This window comes from Corvus brachyrhynchos, unplaced genomic scaffold, assembly GCF_000691975.1.
Source record: "Corvus brachyrhynchos isolate BGI_N302 unplaced genomic scaffold, ASM69197v1 scaffold175, whole genome shotgun sequence".
Lineage (NCBI taxonomy): Eukaryota > Metazoa > Chordata > Aves > Passeriformes > Corvidae > Corvus > Corvus brachyrhynchos.
In genome coordinates, this window is record NW_008238448.1 from 5,250,183 (window position 1) to 5,270,441 (window position 20,259).

Here is a 20,259-nt window from a genome sequence, read left to right on the forward strand (position 1 = left end):
AGCAGCTCATACCACCTGCAAAATGCAAGAGCATTTTCAACACAGCAACGCCAGGCCAGCCACTAAGTTTTCCAAGTAGGCTTGCCTCTTATTTCTGCCTTTATTTGTTTCCTTTTGAAACCATATCATCCTCAAGGTGAACAAAGATGTGCCAAGTAGTGGGAAGTGATTTCCCTGGCAGGTACATGGGGAAGATTTGCTACCAAGAGTCTGGGACAAAGGGGAACCCATCCCACACCCCATGATGATTTCCAGCCGTCATATTTTGAGAAACTACTGAAGCAAAGCCCACAGGAAGGTAGTACTGAGCCTAGTGATCACTCCCATGGTATGCAAACAAGAACAGAAGGTAGCTGAAGTTTTGCTTTCCAGAAGCAAGGAAGAACAACGGGACTGTAGGTGTAGATGACAGGAATGTATAAAACCACGATTAAAAGCAAGCTTCCCCTGGGATCTGCTAGAGATGCCCCTGATAATAGCTGCCCATGGTGCTGGCATATGGGAGGGATTGAGGGCATCCCAGCACAAGAGTTACTGAGGTCTGACTGCTCAGTTTGCAAAACAACCTTCTGTAACTTTTCCAGCCCAGTTCTTGTCCAAATTACTGTATGCACTAAAGATAAGGGCAGGGAAAGGGACAGCACATCCAAATGTGCTGAGCACAAGACTGTTGGTGCTGTGCTGAGGCCCTGGAAAATGTGTAGAGCTGTTGTAACTCATCCATTTTAGAGCCTTGGAGGATCTACTTTATTTGCATCAAGGATTATTTTGTTGAACTACTCCTTTATTTTAAGATGTATTTTAAGTGAAGAAGCACCAACCTCACAGGTGTGAATGGCTGTCTCCCCTCTTGTCTTCACGTTTGGTAGTGTCAGAGTTTGCTTAGCTATTGCTGTTCAGATGGTGGCATCTGGGGCCATGTGCTGCTCTCAGTACCATTTGTCAGTCCTCAGAGGAAGCATCTCCAACATTAGTTCTTTTTCAGAGCTGCAGTAGAGGAGGTACAGAGGCTCTAGCTGTTTGTCTTTGTAACCTCCACAAAATCAATGCTGTTTTGTAATCAACAGCCTTTTCTTGCCTTTTTCCTTGAAATTGTATTTCCTAAAACTTAAAGAAAAGAGAAAATAACCAAAACAGATTTCTCCCAAAAATTTATAATAAATATCAAAGTCTCTTGGGGATACGTTGTGTAACCCTTAATACATAAGAGGTCCAATTTCTAGCCCTGCAGGGATGTGGAATATTCGGCAGGGTGATGATTATACATCCATGAAAGCTGCTGCTGGCATCGGCTTGAGTCTTTCTGGCTGCTGGGGCCTCAGGGGATGGTTGGGAATCTCACTTCTAGTGAGAATGTGCCTCCCTAGCAAGCTGCCTTTTATATAAAGTGGCCATCTGCTCCAAAGGCTGTGGAAACACAGGGAGCTCTGCTTCTAAATTGGACTTGCAGCAACTGGAGTTCAGATTCAGGGAGTTATATGCACCCAGAGCTTCTCATTATCACAGTAAATGTTTGTTTACTGCACTCAGAATTTTTTTCCAGCAGACATCTGTAGCATCTTCATAGCTTTTTCCTTTTCTTTTACATGGACCAAAACAACCTTTATGAATTGCAAAGTATTCTGCTCTCTCAAAGTATTTAATTTCTTTTACTCTTCAGTGTCTTAGTCATTGGCCTTTTGTAGAATCAGATCTTTAGGGTAGAATGTCTTTTCTGCATCATGATTTACTTTGGAAGTAAATTAAGTTAAATTAAATTAGGCCATTTTTAATTCTGAATGAGAATATCGTTATATTTAACTAATATAGTTCAAATGCACACCTTAGTTAATTTGGACTAATCATTGTTGCCTTGCAGACAAACCCTTAGCTATTTCTGCTTTACAGAGGTAGTGACAGTTTTCATTTGCATCCCATCTGGTTGCGCTGATGCTGTGCACATTGCATTAATACATTGACATGAGTGCCATCAACATACATTTTATGGCCATGTAACGCCAGCAGGAGGAAGCCCTGGTGACACAGAGAATCAGCCCAGCACTTTGGAAGGGCTGATGTTTACTTTTAATTTACTTTGTTGAAAGTTATCTATTTGTGTCCTTATTTCCATGCTCTTGGATATGGGGCTGATTTATTCCATGACTGCTGCCAACCTGCAGCAGTCAGATAATGAAACATAAGTGCCAGAAATCCTACCTTTTTTCCCTCTGATGGCATCCAAAGGTCTGGAGGAGGTCCCCCAGGGTGGTGGCATAACACGACCTCATCCTCACTGCAACACTGCCTTGAAGTGTCAGAGATAAGGAATGCCATCCTACAGTTGGGTGTTTAGCATTTAAAAACAAAAAAGTTTTTAACATTTGAGATATCCCTGGGGTTTTCTTCCCTGCAAAGCCACTGACATCTTTGCCAGCCAATACCAATGGCCCCCAAGATCTCCTTCCTCCATCCAGCCCATGTTGTGCGTAGACAGGTGTCTGTCATCCTTAAAATGGGGCCCGTCATTTCATTTGGGATTCAGCAATATTTTTCATGGTCCCAGGGTGCATTTCTCATATCAAAAGCAATATTTTGGGCAAGTTTCAAGCTTGGGCAACAGCTGTGATAGTAACTTAAAAGAGTTGAAGAAGCGCAGGTCCTTCATGCTGCAAAGGTAGTATTTGCACAGCAATGAGTATTTTGATTGACAAGTTCACAATTGCCTTTGTTATGTACATAATTAAGCGGTAAATTAGGCAAAATAGTTAAGGTAATCAAAAATGGGAAAATTAAGATCTATCTAAATGGTAGGACATGCGTTGATTTTTGGTATTTACCTTCACGTGCATGTTATGACACACGGCAGCTCTCGTTGATCATTTCTATAAAAGACATTTACAATGCACTTTACAAATAACTGACAGCTCCTCTTTTGTCTGTGCTGTGTGCTAGCTAATGGAAATTGATTTAAATAAAAAATAATTTACATGTTCTTCTAAGATTTCATTGAATTTACAAGGGCTGGAGCACACCACAATTATTGCTACGCCATTGTGGCAAGCTAGCGAGAAATTAGATATAAGAACTGAGCAAAAACTATATATAATTATCGTTAAAATGACTCGGGCATGAAAATTAATCAAACAGATTTGGAAAAACATTATTATTCCTGTCAACAGTAGGAGACCAGGTCTTTTGTTAAGAACTTTGATTTCCGCTTGCACTCATTCCATACTTAACTAGCTTTTGTTCTGCAGCGTAAATATTCCTTTTCTTACTTCCAGATTTGTTTACAAGGGTAGTCACATGGAATTACTTGAATTACAGGGAATGCAATCCCATCCTTTCCTGGTCTTGGTTTTGTTGGCTACCAAGCTCAAGCTTCAGACCATCCTTGTTGCTCTTGTTGGGCTCCTGTTTTTACTTCAGGGTGTGAAGCTTGAGGGAAGGGTCCAAAGAGGTTGCTGTGTGCAGTTTGGCCTCTGCAAGCTTCCAGCTTGCTGGTGGAGACAAGAATAAGGTTGCCTGGGTTCAGCTTGCCACCTCTTCCTCAGTCATCATCTAAACATTTTAGGGCTTGGTACTCCACCCATAATATGGTATTACTTTTTCATCCCCTCCTCCTTAATTTCCCTGCTTCTGTATATATTCTGGGAACAGCTCTTGTCATCCTGCTGGGACAGCAGTGTCTTGGTGCAGATTTACTGATGCACGACTGTATATCCACATGCAGATGCACTATTAAAAGACTTTCTTATTGCTCATGTTTTTTAAATAAATTCCTAACAAACTAATGCACTTTTTTTTACAGGCAAACCAGTAATGATAGTGACTGAATACATGGAGAATGGCTCTCTGGATACATTTCTAAAGGTATTGCTTAGATTCTTTCTCCAGGGGGACCTAGGGACTTGGTTCAGGTTTGGGTTCTTTGTAGATGGTTAATATCAATGAAAATGTTTTCTGGGTGTTGGTACTGCCTGGAGGCAGGAGTAGCTCAGTTGTCTCTTTGATCTGCATTTACACAGCGTCATGAAGGACCTGGTGCATGCAATGATACAAACAGGTAGGAATAAATTGGAGGATATTATGTTTGTTTTAAAAGGCAGTTGACTGCGTGGAAGGTATTAACTTATCGTGCAAAATGTCATGTGGTTCAAGAGCAGATCCATACTGCAGCATAGCAAACTTTGACTTGTCAGAGTTTTTCTATGAAATGTAAGAGCTAGAGAAGGGAGCGTGGGGGAAGTGGTTAGAAATGCAGTGTGGCAACATGGGGAAGAGCCCCTACCCCCTCAAGTATTCATGAATCCCGGCAGGTAGATTTCCATGCAGGTTGGTGCCATTCAGTTGCCTGACTGAGAAACAGCCCAACTCGGTACTCTTATACACATGTGTTCACTCCCAGTCACAGTCTCTTCATGAGTCACCAGTAGAAGCACCTCGCTCCTTGATCTCAAGTTAAAAGAGCTACATTTCCTTAGCTTTGTCTCTAGAGATCCTAATCTAAACAGTGAAACTTAGAAATGCTTCATGGTCAGAGCATGAGAGTAATGAATTATTAATTTTCCTGGTTGCCTTCCTTGGAGACTTGCCTTTGCATTTTTATTCATGCACACACAATGCTGAGGGTGCAGAGGCTCTCAACTCATCAAGTGTCTCCTTCCTTTTGCAGAAGAATGATGGGCAGTTCACAGTCATCCAGCTGGTCGGGATGCTACGAGGCATCGCGTCAGGAATGAAGTACCTGTCTGACATGGGTTACGTGCACAGAGATCTGGCCGCCAGGAATATCCTGATCAACAGCAACTTGGTCTGCAAGGTGTCAGACTTCGGCCTCTCCAGAGTCCTAGAAGATGATCCTGAAGCAGCATACACAACCAGGGTGAGTTATGGGGATACCAAACTGATTGAGCTTAAGAAAAATTTATTTCTTGCCACATTTGGTGTTCAGGCTCTCTAGCAAAGAGGTTTCTACAAATCCAGAGCCTCTAAACTGTGCAAGAGGGTTTGATCAGGTGATAACAGTTAATCGTCACCCGATTAATTTTGCAAACGCCTTTAATTTATAGTGGGGATGGCCAAATAACACAGAGCTTTACTAATAACTCTTAAGTTTAAGTTGGGTACATGAGTCAAATAGCAAACTTTGTGAAGTTGCCATGCTTCCAAGCTCTACTCTGTCCTCTTTGGTGAATACCAAAGGGAAGAAAGAGCAGTTGCTTTGCTCAGGCACCCATCCAGTGATGTAAGCCATGGTCTTCTGAACAATTTGACCCTTTCAAAACATTAGTAAGTGTGTAATGAATGCCCATTGCAAACAATGCACATTGCCCTCAGCATTACCCTGTTAAGAGTAATTTCTCCCAACCCAAGAAAGAGCTTCTCCAACCTCAGTGCTCTGCCCCTGGCTCTGCCCACATGGCACTGGCACTGAAGAGAGGGGGCAGGCAAGACCCAGTCTCAACACCACAGGCTTGGAGAGAGGCTCCAATATTAATGGCAGTGATTGGCACACCTTGGACATGTCTTATTACTGTGTTTTTCCAAGGGTGTTGTTTTATGGCTAGTGGGAGCTGTCTTGAGTCATGTTCCCAGTTCCTGTGGAGATCTTGGAAAGGCCTTTCAGCTTGCGTCAGTCATGGCCCCGTGATGGGACTCAGTGCACAGCTGGACTGGCACTTCCCTGCAGGCAGAAGGGCTCTTGGCCAGCGCTGCTGCAGCTCCCATGTGCTGCCATGTGCTAATTGGCACTGCTGAGAGTCTAGCCCTTCACTTAAGGCATGTGCTGATGGGCTTGTGAATAAGTAATTATGGGAAGAAGACACTTTTAAAAGTTGCTTCGAAAATGTGTTCCAAATCCTGTGTTTTTCCAATAACAAACACTGTTAGAGGGCGTTCAGGGAGACCTTCCAATATTTAGCTCAACATGGAAAAGAAGGGACTTCACAGTAAAATATTTTTTTATATAAATCAAGGGAGACAACTCTTTAAACCCAATGAGAAAAGTATTCCTTAATCCAGACTCTCCTTTCCCTCCCCTTTCCCTTCTCAGAGCTGATCTGAAGTTTGATTTCTAAAATGATAGAAAGGAGAAAAGGAAATGCCAAAGCACATTTGACAGCTGTGGCATCATTTTTAGTCCCACAGCAGAGGCCAAACAGGCTGGTCTTTGCACACACAGATTTCTGTGCCTGCTACACAGATCTCTCTGCAGGACCAGGAGCACATAAAAAGAAAAAAGAAAAAAGAAAAAAAAAAAAAGGGAATTACTTCCACAGCAATTTGCATGAAGCCCTCATTAGATCAAAGTCTTCCTCGGCTTCAGAACTGTCTGTTCCTCCCCCGCTCGCTCTCACAATTGGAGGAACTGTATTCCCTTACCAACCCGTGCAACATAATTGAGATGTTGATCCTATACATGTCCCAGCATTCAAACAACATTCAAACAACAAACCTTCAGGACAGCCAATTAGTAGGCAGCCTACAAATGCTTATGGGCTGAGATAATGTGGAAAGGGGCCCCATGCTGTCAAACAGATTTACTTTAAAATTCGATGTCTCTTTCCAGAGAGAAAATAACGTCCCTTGGTGCTCTAAGAAGAGCCATTTCAACTTTTTTTGCATGTTCTCTGCCCTCCTCTGCAATCTGTTTTTTGGGGTTTTCTCCATTTCTTTTCTGTTTAGGGAGGGAAGATCCCCATTCGATGGACAGCGCCTGAAGCGATCGCCTTCCGCAAATTCACGTCAGCCAGCGATGTCTGGAGCTACGGCATTGTAATGTGGGAGGTGATGTCCTACGGCGAGAGGCCTTACTGGGAAATGACAAACCAAGATGTAAGCACGTGCCAGAGCTGCTGTGTGATGGGACTTTGAGGGCTCAGCATTCATTCTGCAATCAGAGAGGCAGAATAGGGACAAGATGAGGAGAGCTGCTGTAAAAATGGCTTTGCTCCACCATGCCAGACAGAAATGATCCTCCCGTTTGATGCTCTTTTTTTTTTGCAGCAACCCAGAACAGGCTGTGCACAGAGGGAAATGTGTCTGCACGGAGGCAAGCCTGCTTCCCCCAGCAGACTGCTGGAGCTTCACTAATGCTGTTAGGGCTGGAGCCTGTCCCTCCTCTGCTTAATGACAAAGGCCTGCCGGGGGATAGATGCTGATAAACTGGCAGCATTTCAATTGTGTGCTCAAACCCCTGCTGCCACGTAAAGCAGAAACTCAAGAGAGTCATGGTAAGGGCTTTGTTTCCCAGCACAAAGGCTGGGTGATTTGATCTAGTGACAGCAGTCCACAGAGCCGCATATTGGTTGTTCTTGCATCGCTGATCTCAAGAGAATAGTTTTGCTCCAGTTGTGAACATCTTGTAAGTCTGTGCTTACACAAGTTCTCATTCATTTGTACAGTACCCTTCAAGTTGTGTCCCCCTGCTCCTGGGTTCCAGTGCCCCCTTGAGCCTCTCACCTCGAGGCCACCCTCTGAAGCATCTCCAAACAGGGAGATGCCTGGGAATACTGTCTCCCACCTAACTGCAGCTCTAATCCCAGCCTGGGTAAGGATCTTTTGATCCTACTGCAGGGCTGCATTCTACCCTGAGATCACCATCAAAATCTGTGCTTGTCTAAGGCTGAAAACATGTAAGCCTGGGGTAGCCAGATTTTCTAGGTCTCTCCTTCTTCTTCACATTCTGAGAACGATGGTTTTTGAAGGCAGAGAATGGTCTGAGAATGCTGGCTAGTCATGAGGTCAGATTCACCATGAGGTATGTGGGGCAGCCCTGCTACCTGTGAAGATCCTACTGCTGGATGGATTTCCATGGGTTTCCTCTGGTCACACCACCTGGTGTTCCATCCTTTCTGCTTTTTTGTGCAGTGTTCCTTTCAAGTGATTTTTTGCCATTTCACTGGCAGCAAGGGCTCTGGCTGAGCTTTCTGCTCTTCCTGCATTTCGTTAGCGAGTAACATCAGTGGATGTTACTACCTGCCATGCAGAGCTGCTGTTCTCATCTCACTTTGAGCGCAGGCTTGGAAATGAGCAGTACCTTTGAGACGGTCACGCCACACTTCTTGCCAGGGACCTGAGCACGTTGCTTGGCATGAATGCCCCACTGCTCCTGCATTGCTGAGGCTGTCACATTTGCAGGAAGTTCAGTAAAGCAGCATGTACCTACACAGGGATTTATCTTAATCAAATACGGGGACTGCTTCCATAGTCTGTGCAGAGAATGCAGCAATTGAGAGCCAAGCTTTTTCAGTCACACTGAGCACTGTAACTATCTTTAATGCTGATGCACTGGCATAGCACAGATGTTGTTCAGTAAATGCCAGGCTAAGATTGAGGCTGGTGCCAGCGAAGTAATGTTCTGTGGCCAGGGGAGTCCCTGGTCTGAATTATACCACTATGAGCATCCAGACTTTACAGAACTGTTCCAAAAAGCCCAAATGCCTTTGTGTTCTATAGGGCATGGGGTGAATTTCACACGTGCCTGGTGTGAAAGCAGAAAACAAAAGACTACTAAGATGTTTATGAGAATCATTTCCTGCTCAGGCTTTGCTTGTGTAACCTCTGTGCTACTTGCCTCTGCCCTTTGCGCAGATGGCAAGTGCCTAGATGGTGGTGGCATAGGAACTTAATTCGGTGCTGTGGCATATTTCTCATGCAGCTCCTGAAGGCCTCCTCTTCTTCTTCCCTCCTCTGCTTGAGAAGAGTCAGTGGTGTTAGATACAGCATTGACTTTTGTGCAGAGGAACAAGGGGTCACATAAATTTTGGACTCTGTTGCACAAGAGTTTCTTGTTGCATGGCTTGTAATTAAAGCACATCATCTGCAAGCACAGTTGATGATGAGCAAAATTATTCTCACTGTGTTACAGATGGCTTGCTTTAAAGGAGGTGCAGTGCAATAGGGCAGGCAAGGTTGTAAAGCTACAAACCACATTTTAGAGTCATGCTGGTTTCTGGATGGCCCTCTAAAAATATGCTTTGGCTTGACCACAAGGTAGGGCTTTGATGCAGGAATTATTGAGAGGAATATTGTGACCTCTGTTGCAGAGGTTGCTAACCTAAATAATCACAGTGGTTGATTTTTAGTGTTCAGACTGGTGAATCTATGAAAACATGGCTGAGTGTTGCTTTGGTTTCCTGGAAATAGACTATCCCAAATTGTCCTGTCCTAAACATCCCGTTCAGTCACCCCAATCCATAACTGAATAGTTCTTGTCCAGAAGAGGAAGAGAGACAAAAATGCCTCCTTAGGCACAAATTCTAGATCTTCAAGTCTTACAAAGCAGAACACACCAATGAATGGAGCAGCAAATGTCCCATTTTCTTATTTTCTAATCACTGTGGTGGCTCAAGCATCTCAGTCTTTGTTGTTTCTGTTTTTTGCTCCTCTTACTGCTAGATGCCTGAAGGCACCTTCAGATGCAAGAGTGTATTTCAGCGTCCTAGCTTCTTGCAGTATTTTGATACCATTTACATTGTATCACCAGGACGACTGACATCCTGTAAATTGAGTTAACGCTATTGATTGTGATGTTACTGCCAGGAATATCCAGCACGCATAACCCCGTTGCAGATATAGTTCAGATATTCTGATCTGGTGCCAGATGGTCTGCTCCCCGTCTTGCTACTATTTTCTTTCTGCTACAGTTGGAGGATGACCCATTATTGTTATAAATACAGATGTGGACACAGCAAATAACATTCTCGTGGCTGTGCCACACTGAAGCTTTTTTCTTTATAGGGCAGCTGCAAATTTGGAATCAGGGACCTGCTGAAAAGCATGGTGTGAAGAACAGAGAGTACAGATAGCACAGTGTGGTGGGGCTGGGAGCAAGAGCCAGGCCATAGAAGAGATTGCCTTGCAAGTGCAGGTTGGGTGGAGAGCGGTGCAACTGCTCCACCGACAGATGAAATCTCAGCTGGGCGCAAAAGGACTGCACACATTGTGGCCCAGATCTTCTGACGTGCTTTTTACCCGTGAAGGAGATCGTAAAGCCTCACCTAACTACTTCTCTGCTATGTACATCCTTAGGGAGTTTGAGGCTCCCACTACTGCTGCTCAGCCGGCCTGGCTTGTTCCTGCGACTCTTCCACTTAACAAAAAGCTCTGTGATGGAGGACAATTTAAAAACAATCCATGCAGTCCTGAATTTTGGAGCCTTCTGAAATGCAGTGCCAGCCTTCCTGTACTTGTCTAGGGACTAAAGAGCAAGAGAACAACTCCCATGCTAACCACAGAGCCTTCTTTTTCAACACAGGTTGTTTTGAAATTGTGAGGCAGTGCCTAGAATGAATGGCATCTGAGGTAGTCCTTGGAGTGGACAGTGAAGAACATGCGGTTTTCATGTGGACATAGCAAATACCTGCTTCCAGCTCCTTTCGGTCACGGAGTCTTGGGAGTGGAGGGTGTGAAGATGAGCTGCCGGGACTCCCTTGGCACAGACACAGAATCTTGAGGCTTGAAACATGAGCTGCAGTCTCCTGAAAATTGTAATGCTTCAAACTGGGAACTGCTGGGCTTAAAGCCCTGCCACAAATCTGCCCCAAACTGGGGAAAACAAGTTGCCTTCTTCAATTCTGCCCTCACTTATTCATTTCTGCCTTTCAAGAAGGCGGGCAACACATATGCATACCACTTGTTTGAGATATAAAACCATAGATGGTTTGTATTTGAAATCAGTGCAACAACTCCCCTGGTTTTAATTTACATACTCTTGGGCTGACATTTTAAATTCCTGGCAGAAATGTGGCCACACTAAGAAACTACTAGACCCAGACAGTATTGAATGATATATGAGATGGTTGTTATGCCTCTGCCTTGAATCCATCCATCAATTAGCATTCAAAGTCTCTTTTGAAATACAGTCAGACTTCTATTACTGTAATACAAATTTGTGGTCTAGCATATGCCTTTTCATTTAAAAAGAAGCCAACATCTGAATAAACAAAATCACTGCACTCCAAGAAGATGCCAGAAAGACCTGTAGGCTCTTTTTCATGGACTTAGAATAGGCTCCAGGAGTTTCCTGGTATATACTGTAGAGACCACAACTGAGCTTTGAACAAGTGCAACCAGGCAATCTGGCCCCCTGGTTGCAGCAGTGGCTCAGCTTTCTAGATTCATTTTGCAATGACTAAAAATTAAGTTATTCAACTCATCCCATGGAAAATATGAAAGATAGAGGGGTTTACTGAGTTTGCCTGTCCTGTGCAGAGTTGGGGGGTGGCAGGATTTTTCGTGAGCATGTTACTGATACCAAAGTTCTACATTAAAGTCAATTTGCATTTGGGAAAAAGACGAGGGGAAGAAAAGCCTTGCGTTTTGTGCCCTGTAGGTGATTAAAGCTGTGGAGGAAGGCTATCGCCTGCCAAGTCCCATGGACTGCCCTGCTGCTCTCTATCAACTAATGCTCGACTGCTGGCAGAAAGACCGCAACAGCAGGCCCAAGTTTGACGAAATTGTCAGCATGTTGGACAAGCTCATCCGTAACCCGAGCAGCTTGAAGACGTTGGTTAATGCATCAAGCAGGTACAGACTCAGCCCAGAACCATTTCTCAGAGCAAGCTCCTTGTCTGAATACCCACCCCTAGGGTTGGATTCCCTCTGATTATTTAGCCTGCGTGTGTTTGTGGGTGGATGCTCCTTCAGCTTCATTATGTCCAGGGGAGCTTGGCTCAAACTTTTTCTGTTGCAGTTGGCAGCCAAGTGAGCAATTCATTTACTCTAAATGCAGTGCTGCTACCACAAAGAAAATTTACCGTAGTCTGTCTTTCACAAACAGGAGCTTCAGCAGTACTTTGCATGTGACAAAACTACCTGTGCTCCACCGCAAGGTTAGAGAAGGGAAGACCTGAGTGCATGAGGTAGACAGTAAATACTGCTCCAATTATCTGCCTGTTGACTTTATCTTGGTAATACAAACAAAGAGTGTCTCTTGGGGAAACTTAGGATGTGCAAAGCTCATGGATGTCCAGGTGCATCCTTCCACAACTATTCCCAGGCATGCTAGCCACCGCTACGAGTTGAGAGAGTCTTGGTAATTGCAAGAGGAGGTCTCTGTTTCCCAAAGTGCTGTACACAAACCCTTTGCTGAAACCACATCAAGTGAATAGAACAGCCAGTTTGTATTTAAGCATGAATCTGAACAGCTACACAGCTACAAGTAAGGTAAACACAGTCAAGAAATAAAGCTGCACGTGGGGAGAAAGAGCTAAACAGTCTTGGAGAGGCTTTTCCTATTTTCACTGTAAGTACACAATTACTTCTGAGCCATTGGTGTTGCTAATCACACAGTCCCTTGCAAGGTCATAAATTTATATATATGCATACACACACACACACACATATATATATGTATCTGTATATAAATGCTGCTTCACTGATGGCAGTGGAGTTCCCCTGATTAACAATGGAAAAAGCCCTTCAGAAAAGTTTATTCTCAGGGGAGGGACAAAACAAGATACGTTGTTTTCTTTGAACAGGAATGAGGGAGGTACAATTAGGCTAGACTGGTGATATGGACCAAAGCAGATGGACTGCTGTGAGCTTATAGTCATTTGTCCCCACACCTTCCAAGTGAGCCTTGCACAGCTGCATGTGGCATGTCTCACCTGCTGCAGCTGGATATCCCTATGGTGGCATGTCCCTGCGCATGGCATTTTGTGCACTGAAAGAGAAGAACCTCCAATCTCTGTTAATTTTTAAATATGAGCTAGATCTGGTTCCTCGGGCTATTTTACATGTACCATTTACCATCTGAAGAAGAAATTATTCTTATTAGCAATTAGATGTAATGTCAGTGCCAGCAAACCTGCAGGAAAAGGTTTATGACAGCATGAAATATGTGAGGTTTCTCTTTTATTTTCAACTCAGAACAGTTATTTTCCAGACCTGTTATGTTCCTGCACTCTTTTATACCAAACTGTTATGCCAGATGAAGAAAATAGGCAGGAAACCATTTCCTTGAGCTGCTAAGCACTTTGCTGATGTTTTACTCCATGAATGGGTCCATGCAATTCCAAACCTCTCCTTTTCAGAGCTGATGTGGGTATTTTTGATATGGATGGAGCACCTGAACAGTCAGGCTTTGGGGCTGGGTTTCTAGTCTCACAGATTGCTGTGCCCAGACCATAGTGATTCCAAATGAATCATAATTTCAATACAGAGCAGCTGTAAAGGATTTTTTTTAATGTATGTAATGTGTTCTTTATGGAAATTCTCATTAATGCAAATAAGGGAGGAAGTCACTCTCTACATTACAGCATGTGCTATGATATCACTAGGTACCTCCTGACATTAGTGATGAAAATCCACTTCTCATTATGATTACTTAGGAGTTTTGAATTTCTCATGTGTATAAAATGTTATGGGAAGCCATTATGTTCTTGGTACTGCAAGTATTCACATTTTATTAGACCCTTCAGCATTGCTATTAAATAAACAAATAATACTAATGTGCTCATAAAATATATGAAGATTCCTGAAGTGCTATAATAATATAATATCCCAGCTCTCCTTCCAGTTGAAAGTCTTTTAAGTGTAATAGGCACCATAGAGGCTGACCTAGAAAATGTTTTTTTACCTGTGGGTAATAATCTCGTGTTAGCTGTGTGTCCCGTTTTACAAAGCAGGGAACAAATCCAGTTTCTTTCCTGGCTGACCTTGGACAAGCCCTCTTTGCTCTCTGCACATCATTAGTGGGGTGGTGGACCCTGCTTGTGCCAGGTACTGTATCGGTGCTCCTGCCGCGGTGAAGGGTTATTATTTGCCTGAATTGCTTCCTCCGTGCGTGGCATAGCTGAGCAGGGAGCAATTGCCGTGGCAGGGTCTGGAGTGAGGGTGTGGGAGCAGGAGCGTCCCTCTGTTTGCAGGCTGGAGCGTGGCTGGAGCATTGCTGCTCTCTGCAGGCTCGTTGGATGCTGTCGGCATCCGAACCCCCCCGTGACTCTGCGGGAGCAGCCCCTGCACTGTTAATGCTCCCTGGACTGTTAACAGCTGCCTGCCATCGATGGCCGCTGCTGGGAAATGTAATTTGGGTTTCAGCTTCCAGGCTCTGCGCTGTCTTAAGTTAATTATGAGCTTTAAAGGCAGAGGAAGAGAGCAAAGCAGGAATCGTCAAAGTGAAGGCTTTGAAGTAGGAGTGACTGGGGGAGCCTACTTGTGGCTGAGAGGTAACTGGAATAGATGCCAGTCCTCTCCTCCTCTTTCTGCTTGTGGTGAGGACCTGAAATGGCAAGAACTATCTCAAGAATGGGTAAGGTTGCAGGTGAAGTGGTGTGTTTGATACATTGCATATCAAGCCTGCTGGGAGGATTTTGGCTGCAGCAATCACTGGAAATGGAACAAAAGAATCATCTTTACCATAAAAAAATGCAAGCAACTTGAGTCATGTGTATATCTCAATGCTGATTCTGTTTGCTTCTTTGTTTTTGTTTGTCTTTAGAGTGTCAAATCTGTTGGTAGAGCACAGTCCAGTTGGGAGTGGTGCCTACAGGTCGGTGGGTGAGTGGCTGGAAGCCATCAAAATGGGCCGATACACGGAGATCTTCATGGAGAATGGATACAGTTCAATGGATGCGGTGGCTCAGGTGACCCTAGAGTGAGTAGTGTCCAGATCATTTTCACCTCATTTCTTGGAATTGCAGTGGGAGGAGGGAGGAGGGAGGAGAAAGACAAACCATTCAAAAATATGCAAGGATGAGGCTGCAGAAAGGGAAAACTGTGTTTGCAGCCAGCAGTTTCCCTTGTAGCATCCCTATTGATAACAAGTGCAGGCAGTAATAAAACTTACAATCACTATACTGGCAGCCAGTACTCTGGCTCCTCTGCTCACAGAAATTCATGCATGAGTTTCTGTAATTGTCAGGCCATCCTCTTGACACAATAGCAGTTGATTATTTGGGGTTACCAACAAAACAAACCCTCTACCCTACTAGTAAATTTATAGGTGCCGGAGTCCCTGCTGAGATATGCTGGCTTCACAGCAGATGAGCTGGTTTCAGGGCTGATCTGGATATAACCAAGTGAACAGTGAAGCCCAGTAAGGTGTGGAAATAGTATTCAGCAATAACAGAAATAGCTAACAGCTGATGCCAATGCAAGAGCATCAGCAACCCACAGCTCTAGAGGACAGGCTTCCTGAATGAGACTCTTTCTTCTGAATGTGCCCTTGGTTTTTGCACGTGGGTGTGACTGCAGCTGGGGCAACAGCCTTCAAATGACTTGGTAAATGCCTCAGGGCTGCCAATTTGCTATGCTCCACCTTTAATTGCCTGCCTTGCTTGTGTAATTGCGTCAGTACTTTCCTGCTGCTGCCCGTGCTGTCTCAAACTCGCCTCAAAGTCTGCCTTTCTAGCTGGGTTAATTTGAGCTTAGTATACTGCTGGCATTAAGGCAGAATGTGAAGAACTATACTCTGCTGCTTCGGAGGAGGTTGTGTCTCTTCTGACCACATGCAGATTGCCAGTGCACATACAGAATTGCTGCTGAGGACTAAGAACACACCAAGAAAAATCCCCCCACCCCACAGAACCCCCACAGCAGCATTTCCTCCTGTCTGCCACAGTGCTGTGGAGCTCACGGTACAGCACAGGAGTGTGATGCAGGTCCATGGACTTCAGCTTTCCTTACATACATGGAGGGAGTGCAGGAGCGTATCTGCTCTCACTCATTTTATTTGCTCCACTCACATTATGAATATTTGCCCCTTACACCTGGACTCATCCAGTCTTTTTTCAGCCATTCACATGAAAACCCTGAGCTAGGGATGAAATCCTCTCTAGGAACTGTCTGGGAAATCAGACAGTGGATTCTTACCTAGATCCTGTTTTGAGCTCCTGGGACTCTTATATGCTATTTCCCAGCCTTGTCCTGCAATTATGTGTCACATTACTTGGGCTTTTGAGGACTCCACAGTTTAGACTGATAATCTGTGAGCACTGACCAAGGAAAAGGGCACCCATCCCCAGGCTGGTCAGAGTCCACATAGCAGAAAGAGCTAGCCAAAGGTTGAGTGGCAAGAAGGGGGAGAGGATGAAGCAGTAATTTAAGAGAAAAGGAAAGCATTGGAGCATTCCCCTCTACAGTACCACCCCAATCATACAACCAGAGCAACTTCTGCTGAAAAATGCAGATTGTCTAAAATACATCACAGATTTATCACTGTTTGGCTCAGTCACATCAAAGAAGAAAATTATGCTTCTAGCTTGTTCCTCTTTAGAATTTTCTGCAATTTCAAGAGCTCTACACGAAATGCTCAGAAGTAAAATGCTTTTGTTTGGGTCACAGAAAATGTTGACTTGAAGCCCAAATTAGTGGGTGCTTTCAACAGCAAATTAGAAGTTTACTTACTTGGGTAACTTTAAACAATCTTACTATCCCTCCTACACTGTCTTAGCATCCCATGCTGCTGACAAAAGTATTCCTAACCTCCAGATTCCTAAAGTGCAACATTTCAGATTATGAAATAAGATCCTTAATTTGACTTTAAAATTTAACTATTGCCCTACATTTACTCTTTGGTATTCCAGAAATTTCAAAAATGTCCCCCAAAATCTTTTCAGGCTATGCAGAAAGTGCTTTAAAAGGGTGATTCTGATTGGCAATGAACCAAGAAACCCATTACCTGCACAGTCTTAACCAGAAAGGCAAGTTGGTTTGAAAATCTTTAAATAAAATCACAGCTGCCAGAGATGCTCTGACCCTCACCAGCTGCAAACCTCCTCGAAGGCCCCCTCACCAAGTCCCAGGATGTTCTCTATGGCACAAATGGCATCCTGCTGGTCCCAGTGGAGACAACATGTCTGAGCTGCTCAGTTTCAGCTTTCTTCTGGGCTTTTAGAACAGCAGAGCAGTGCAAAGGAGCTGATGTCTGGCAGCCTGGGGAGCTTTTGGGGTTTTTTTAAACTGGAAGGACACATTTCATGGATCCATCTTCCATTTCAGTTGAAACTGAAAAACAGGTTGAAACCTATTCCAGCTAGTTAGTTACCCATGTCAGCAACTAAATTCTCCCTCCTCACCCCAGCTGCCTGTGGACAGAGATTCTTGCATAGATACCTGCTTGATTCTTTTTTGTCAGCCCACACACCTTTGCATTGAACAGGTGGCTTGGCAAGAAGGCTTGACCCCACTCAGGTCTGGTTTTGGGAGAACTGTGGAAGATTAATCAAAAAGCCAAGTACCCATCCAAATCAAAACTTCTCTCATCCCTCTTAGATATGGTAAAAAAAAAAAACCAGTAGATTCTCAGCTGTTGAAAAAAGAGGAACCATCATAGCAGCTTAAGAGGAAAAGAGTCATGTATTGAAGTCCTGAGCTCAGGCTGATGTAAACTGGCAGATTGCCCTTAAAAAATAAAGTAAGGAAGAAAAATGGCTCCTGGTGGGCTCAGCTGAGACTCTCATGGGTTCTCCAGAAAATAAACACCAGAACAAGCAAAGTTCTTTAAAGGTTGATATACTGAGAGGGTTTGGTTTTCTGGAGGTTTTCAATTTTTTCTCCCTGTAAAAGGGAAAAACAAAACATTTTGTACTCTACAAAGGAGAATTCAGGTTAAATGTTCCTTGTCATTTTTAATAGAGGCAACTGTTCTGTATATTCCAGAGCTGGGACTTGGGGGGATCGGGTGAAAAGATGATCTGAACATCTGAAAGTAGCTTGCTTTCCCCAAATGACATCAGTAAAACAGTCTTTACAATTTAAGAGGTTGCCTTCAAATACCATCCAAAATGATCTTCACCAAATTGAAACCATGCAGGAGACAGATGTAGAAATTAGATGGATAATTGCTGCCAGAAAAAGCAGGGAAAAAAACATGATAAATGTAAAGACTTTCTAAAATCTACTGAAAAAAACTACTAGTGCTGTAGGAGGAGTTGGCCATAACACTGACAGGACTGGTAATTGTGGGTGCCCAGCTTGTGGCTTCTTTACAGGACCTGGTTGAGAGAGATGTTCAGCACTTTTTTTGAATCCTTCCTCCCCTGACATGAAAAGCAGAATCCTGATTACCACTCTGATTCTTTCAAACTGATGGCTTGATGCATTTGTTCCAGAAAAGAGTAGTATTAGTGACAAATTTCTGAAAGCAAAAGATTAAAAATCTAGAATCAATGAATATCACCCCAAGTCCTAAGCTCTGCCTGATTACCAAAGACCTGAAAATGTATGTGTTCAAACAAAGAGTGATTTCTACATTTAGCTCTAATTCTTGCAAAGGGATGAATCACCTTGTGAAAAGTGGAGCCTCACCCTCCACCCTCTCTTTCCAACTGGATATCAGACTTGAAGGGAACCTTTCCAGTGGACCAGACCTGCTCTTTAAACTTGTGGACCACCTAGTGACTTTGAGTGTGTCTGGAGCTCTTTCAATCCACTGCAAGAATATCTTTACCAGGACAATACTCAAGAATAGATAGATCCATGACATGAGTTTCAGTCTGACCCTTGACTGGACCAATTACTAACCATGTGGACTACATATTTTCACCTTTTGAAAGATCTGTACTCACTGAATCTCAGGACACCCTGTTGTTTGTTATTAGATTAAGAGCTCTGAATATTTGTAATAATATGTGTTGTGTTGCTTTGCATTGTATATATTTTTCTTCTAAAATAAAATAAATTATTTATTAAAAGTTATACTGGATGAAGAACATTTAAGAGTTCACCTGCTCTAGATGCTTATTCTTAACCTGAAATCTCAGTCCTGGGATTGTGATGCTGTGTCTGCTTCAGAACAAATTCTCATCTTGTAATCAAGTAGAATGAGAATTATGAGTAAGAGCAGATGAACTCTTAAAACAAATTTTTTTAAGTCTTCATTTCACGCAGAAGTCCCTAGCAAGTGGATTCCTCTCTCTTTAGCATCGTCTGAAGGTCTTTGAGGTTCTTCTTGTTTCCCCTCATTCAAACTGACAATTGACTAACTCCATGAGTAGTCCCAGTCTGCATGGGCAACTGTAGTTACACCACGTGCAGAAGAGTGGTGAGATCTGCCCTGGATGGGAGATGAAATACAAAATATCTGTGGTAGGCTGACAGCTGCTGACCACAGAAATCTTTCAGGACTGTGGCCCTTTTGCTTGCATGACTAAACCAGCTGGTGAGGGGGTTGTATTTTATGTGGCAATCCAGTCCTAGTCTACACTGTGTTTGGCAAACTGGTCCATGGTGTATAAGTAGTTCTATTTGTAAATAAAATGTTTTAAAATCTATTTCCTACAACATGGAGACTGTGAATTCAACCCTTGCAAATGGAGGCTATTGCAGGGAAGGGGATACCGTGTTGTCACTGGCATGTTGCAGCTGGGCTTCCGTGCAAGGCCGTGGTAAGAGAGCAGCATGCATGCAGCCGTGTACAGGCTGCTTGGGATGAGCTGACACCAATTTTCCCCTTTATTTCCTTGGCTTTTTGGTCAACTTAGGTCAGTTTTTTAATACCTTGTTGACAAGTGATTCATATTCCTGCCTGCTTTCATTTTCAGCCCTACATCAATGAAAGAAGTGAAAAGATAAATTTTCTCCCTAAAACAAGAATAAAAGTTGTCTCATGGCTGGGGAGGCCAAGTATTTTGAAGCAGGGAGACCACACAGCACATGGGTGCACGGATCTCCACTGCAGAGGCGCACACAAAGTCCAACACCAGGGGTCAGGTCACTCCCACAGCGAGGAGCAGCCTGGGTCCTGATTGCAGGTGTTGTTTGCCCACGGGTCTTAGCTGTGCCTTTTCCTGCAGGGAATGCACATTTTTATTGCAAAGCCCCAGTGGATGTCTGCTCACATCTCCTCTGCAGAGCTGAGCCCAGTGAAATTACCACTTGGCTGCTGTAACATGAGCCAGGCAGCTCTGGACTGGAGCTTGAAGGCAGTTGTTTTGCAGCCCTTTGGCACAGAAGTTGTTGGGTCCCCAAACCAGCTGGTTTGCACACCCAATTCTGTTCTAAATTATCTTCTGCCTTACACTGCTTTAAGTCCTTCAGCACTGGATGCATGGGAGCATGCAATGTGCTGTAAGTCATGCTTGAAACATCGGAATTAAAGCTCCTGCATTCTCTAGGCAGTTTTTAGAAAGTTTAGTTGCTGTCTTTGCTATGTGCAAGGTGGCTTTTGAAGAAAGCTGCTGATTTTTGTACTTGGCAAGCATCTGGTTCAGGAGCTGTTGTCTTCTGGTTCATCTTTGCTGAGGTGAAAGACCCCACAGTAGTGTTTTTCCCCCTCTCTGAGGAGTCCTCCATGCTTTTGGCTGGTGGCTTCACATTTGAGAGGATTTGATA

The 20,259-nt window shown here is 43.8% G+C and overlaps 1 protein-coding gene across 7 annotated transcripts in view; it reads left to right on the forward strand.

The window, feature by feature from the left end:
- Positions 1-20,259, forward strand: part of EPHA5 (EPH receptor A5) — a 175,065-nt gene extending 154,806 nt beyond the window's left edge. For 5 of the 7 annotated variants that reach the window (XM_017736818.1, XM_017736817.1, XM_017736821.1 and 2 more), the window contains 6 exons: positions 3,791-3,852; positions 4,655-4,864; positions 6,667-6,816; positions 11,318-11,511; positions 14,426-14,581; positions 18,185-20,259. In XM_017736818.1, coding sequence (XP_017592307.1) covers positions 3,791-3,852; positions 4,655-4,864; positions 6,667-6,816; positions 11,318-11,511; positions 14,426-14,581; positions 18,185-18,401 — 989 coding nt within the window. In that variant the 3' untranslated portion in view covers positions 18,402-20,259. The remainder of the gene's footprint in view (positions 1-3,790; positions 3,853-4,654; positions 4,865-6,666; positions 6,817-11,317; positions 11,512-14,425; positions 14,582-18,184) is intronic. The other 2 variants (XM_017736819.1, XM_017736820.1) reach the window with 1 other exon arrangement.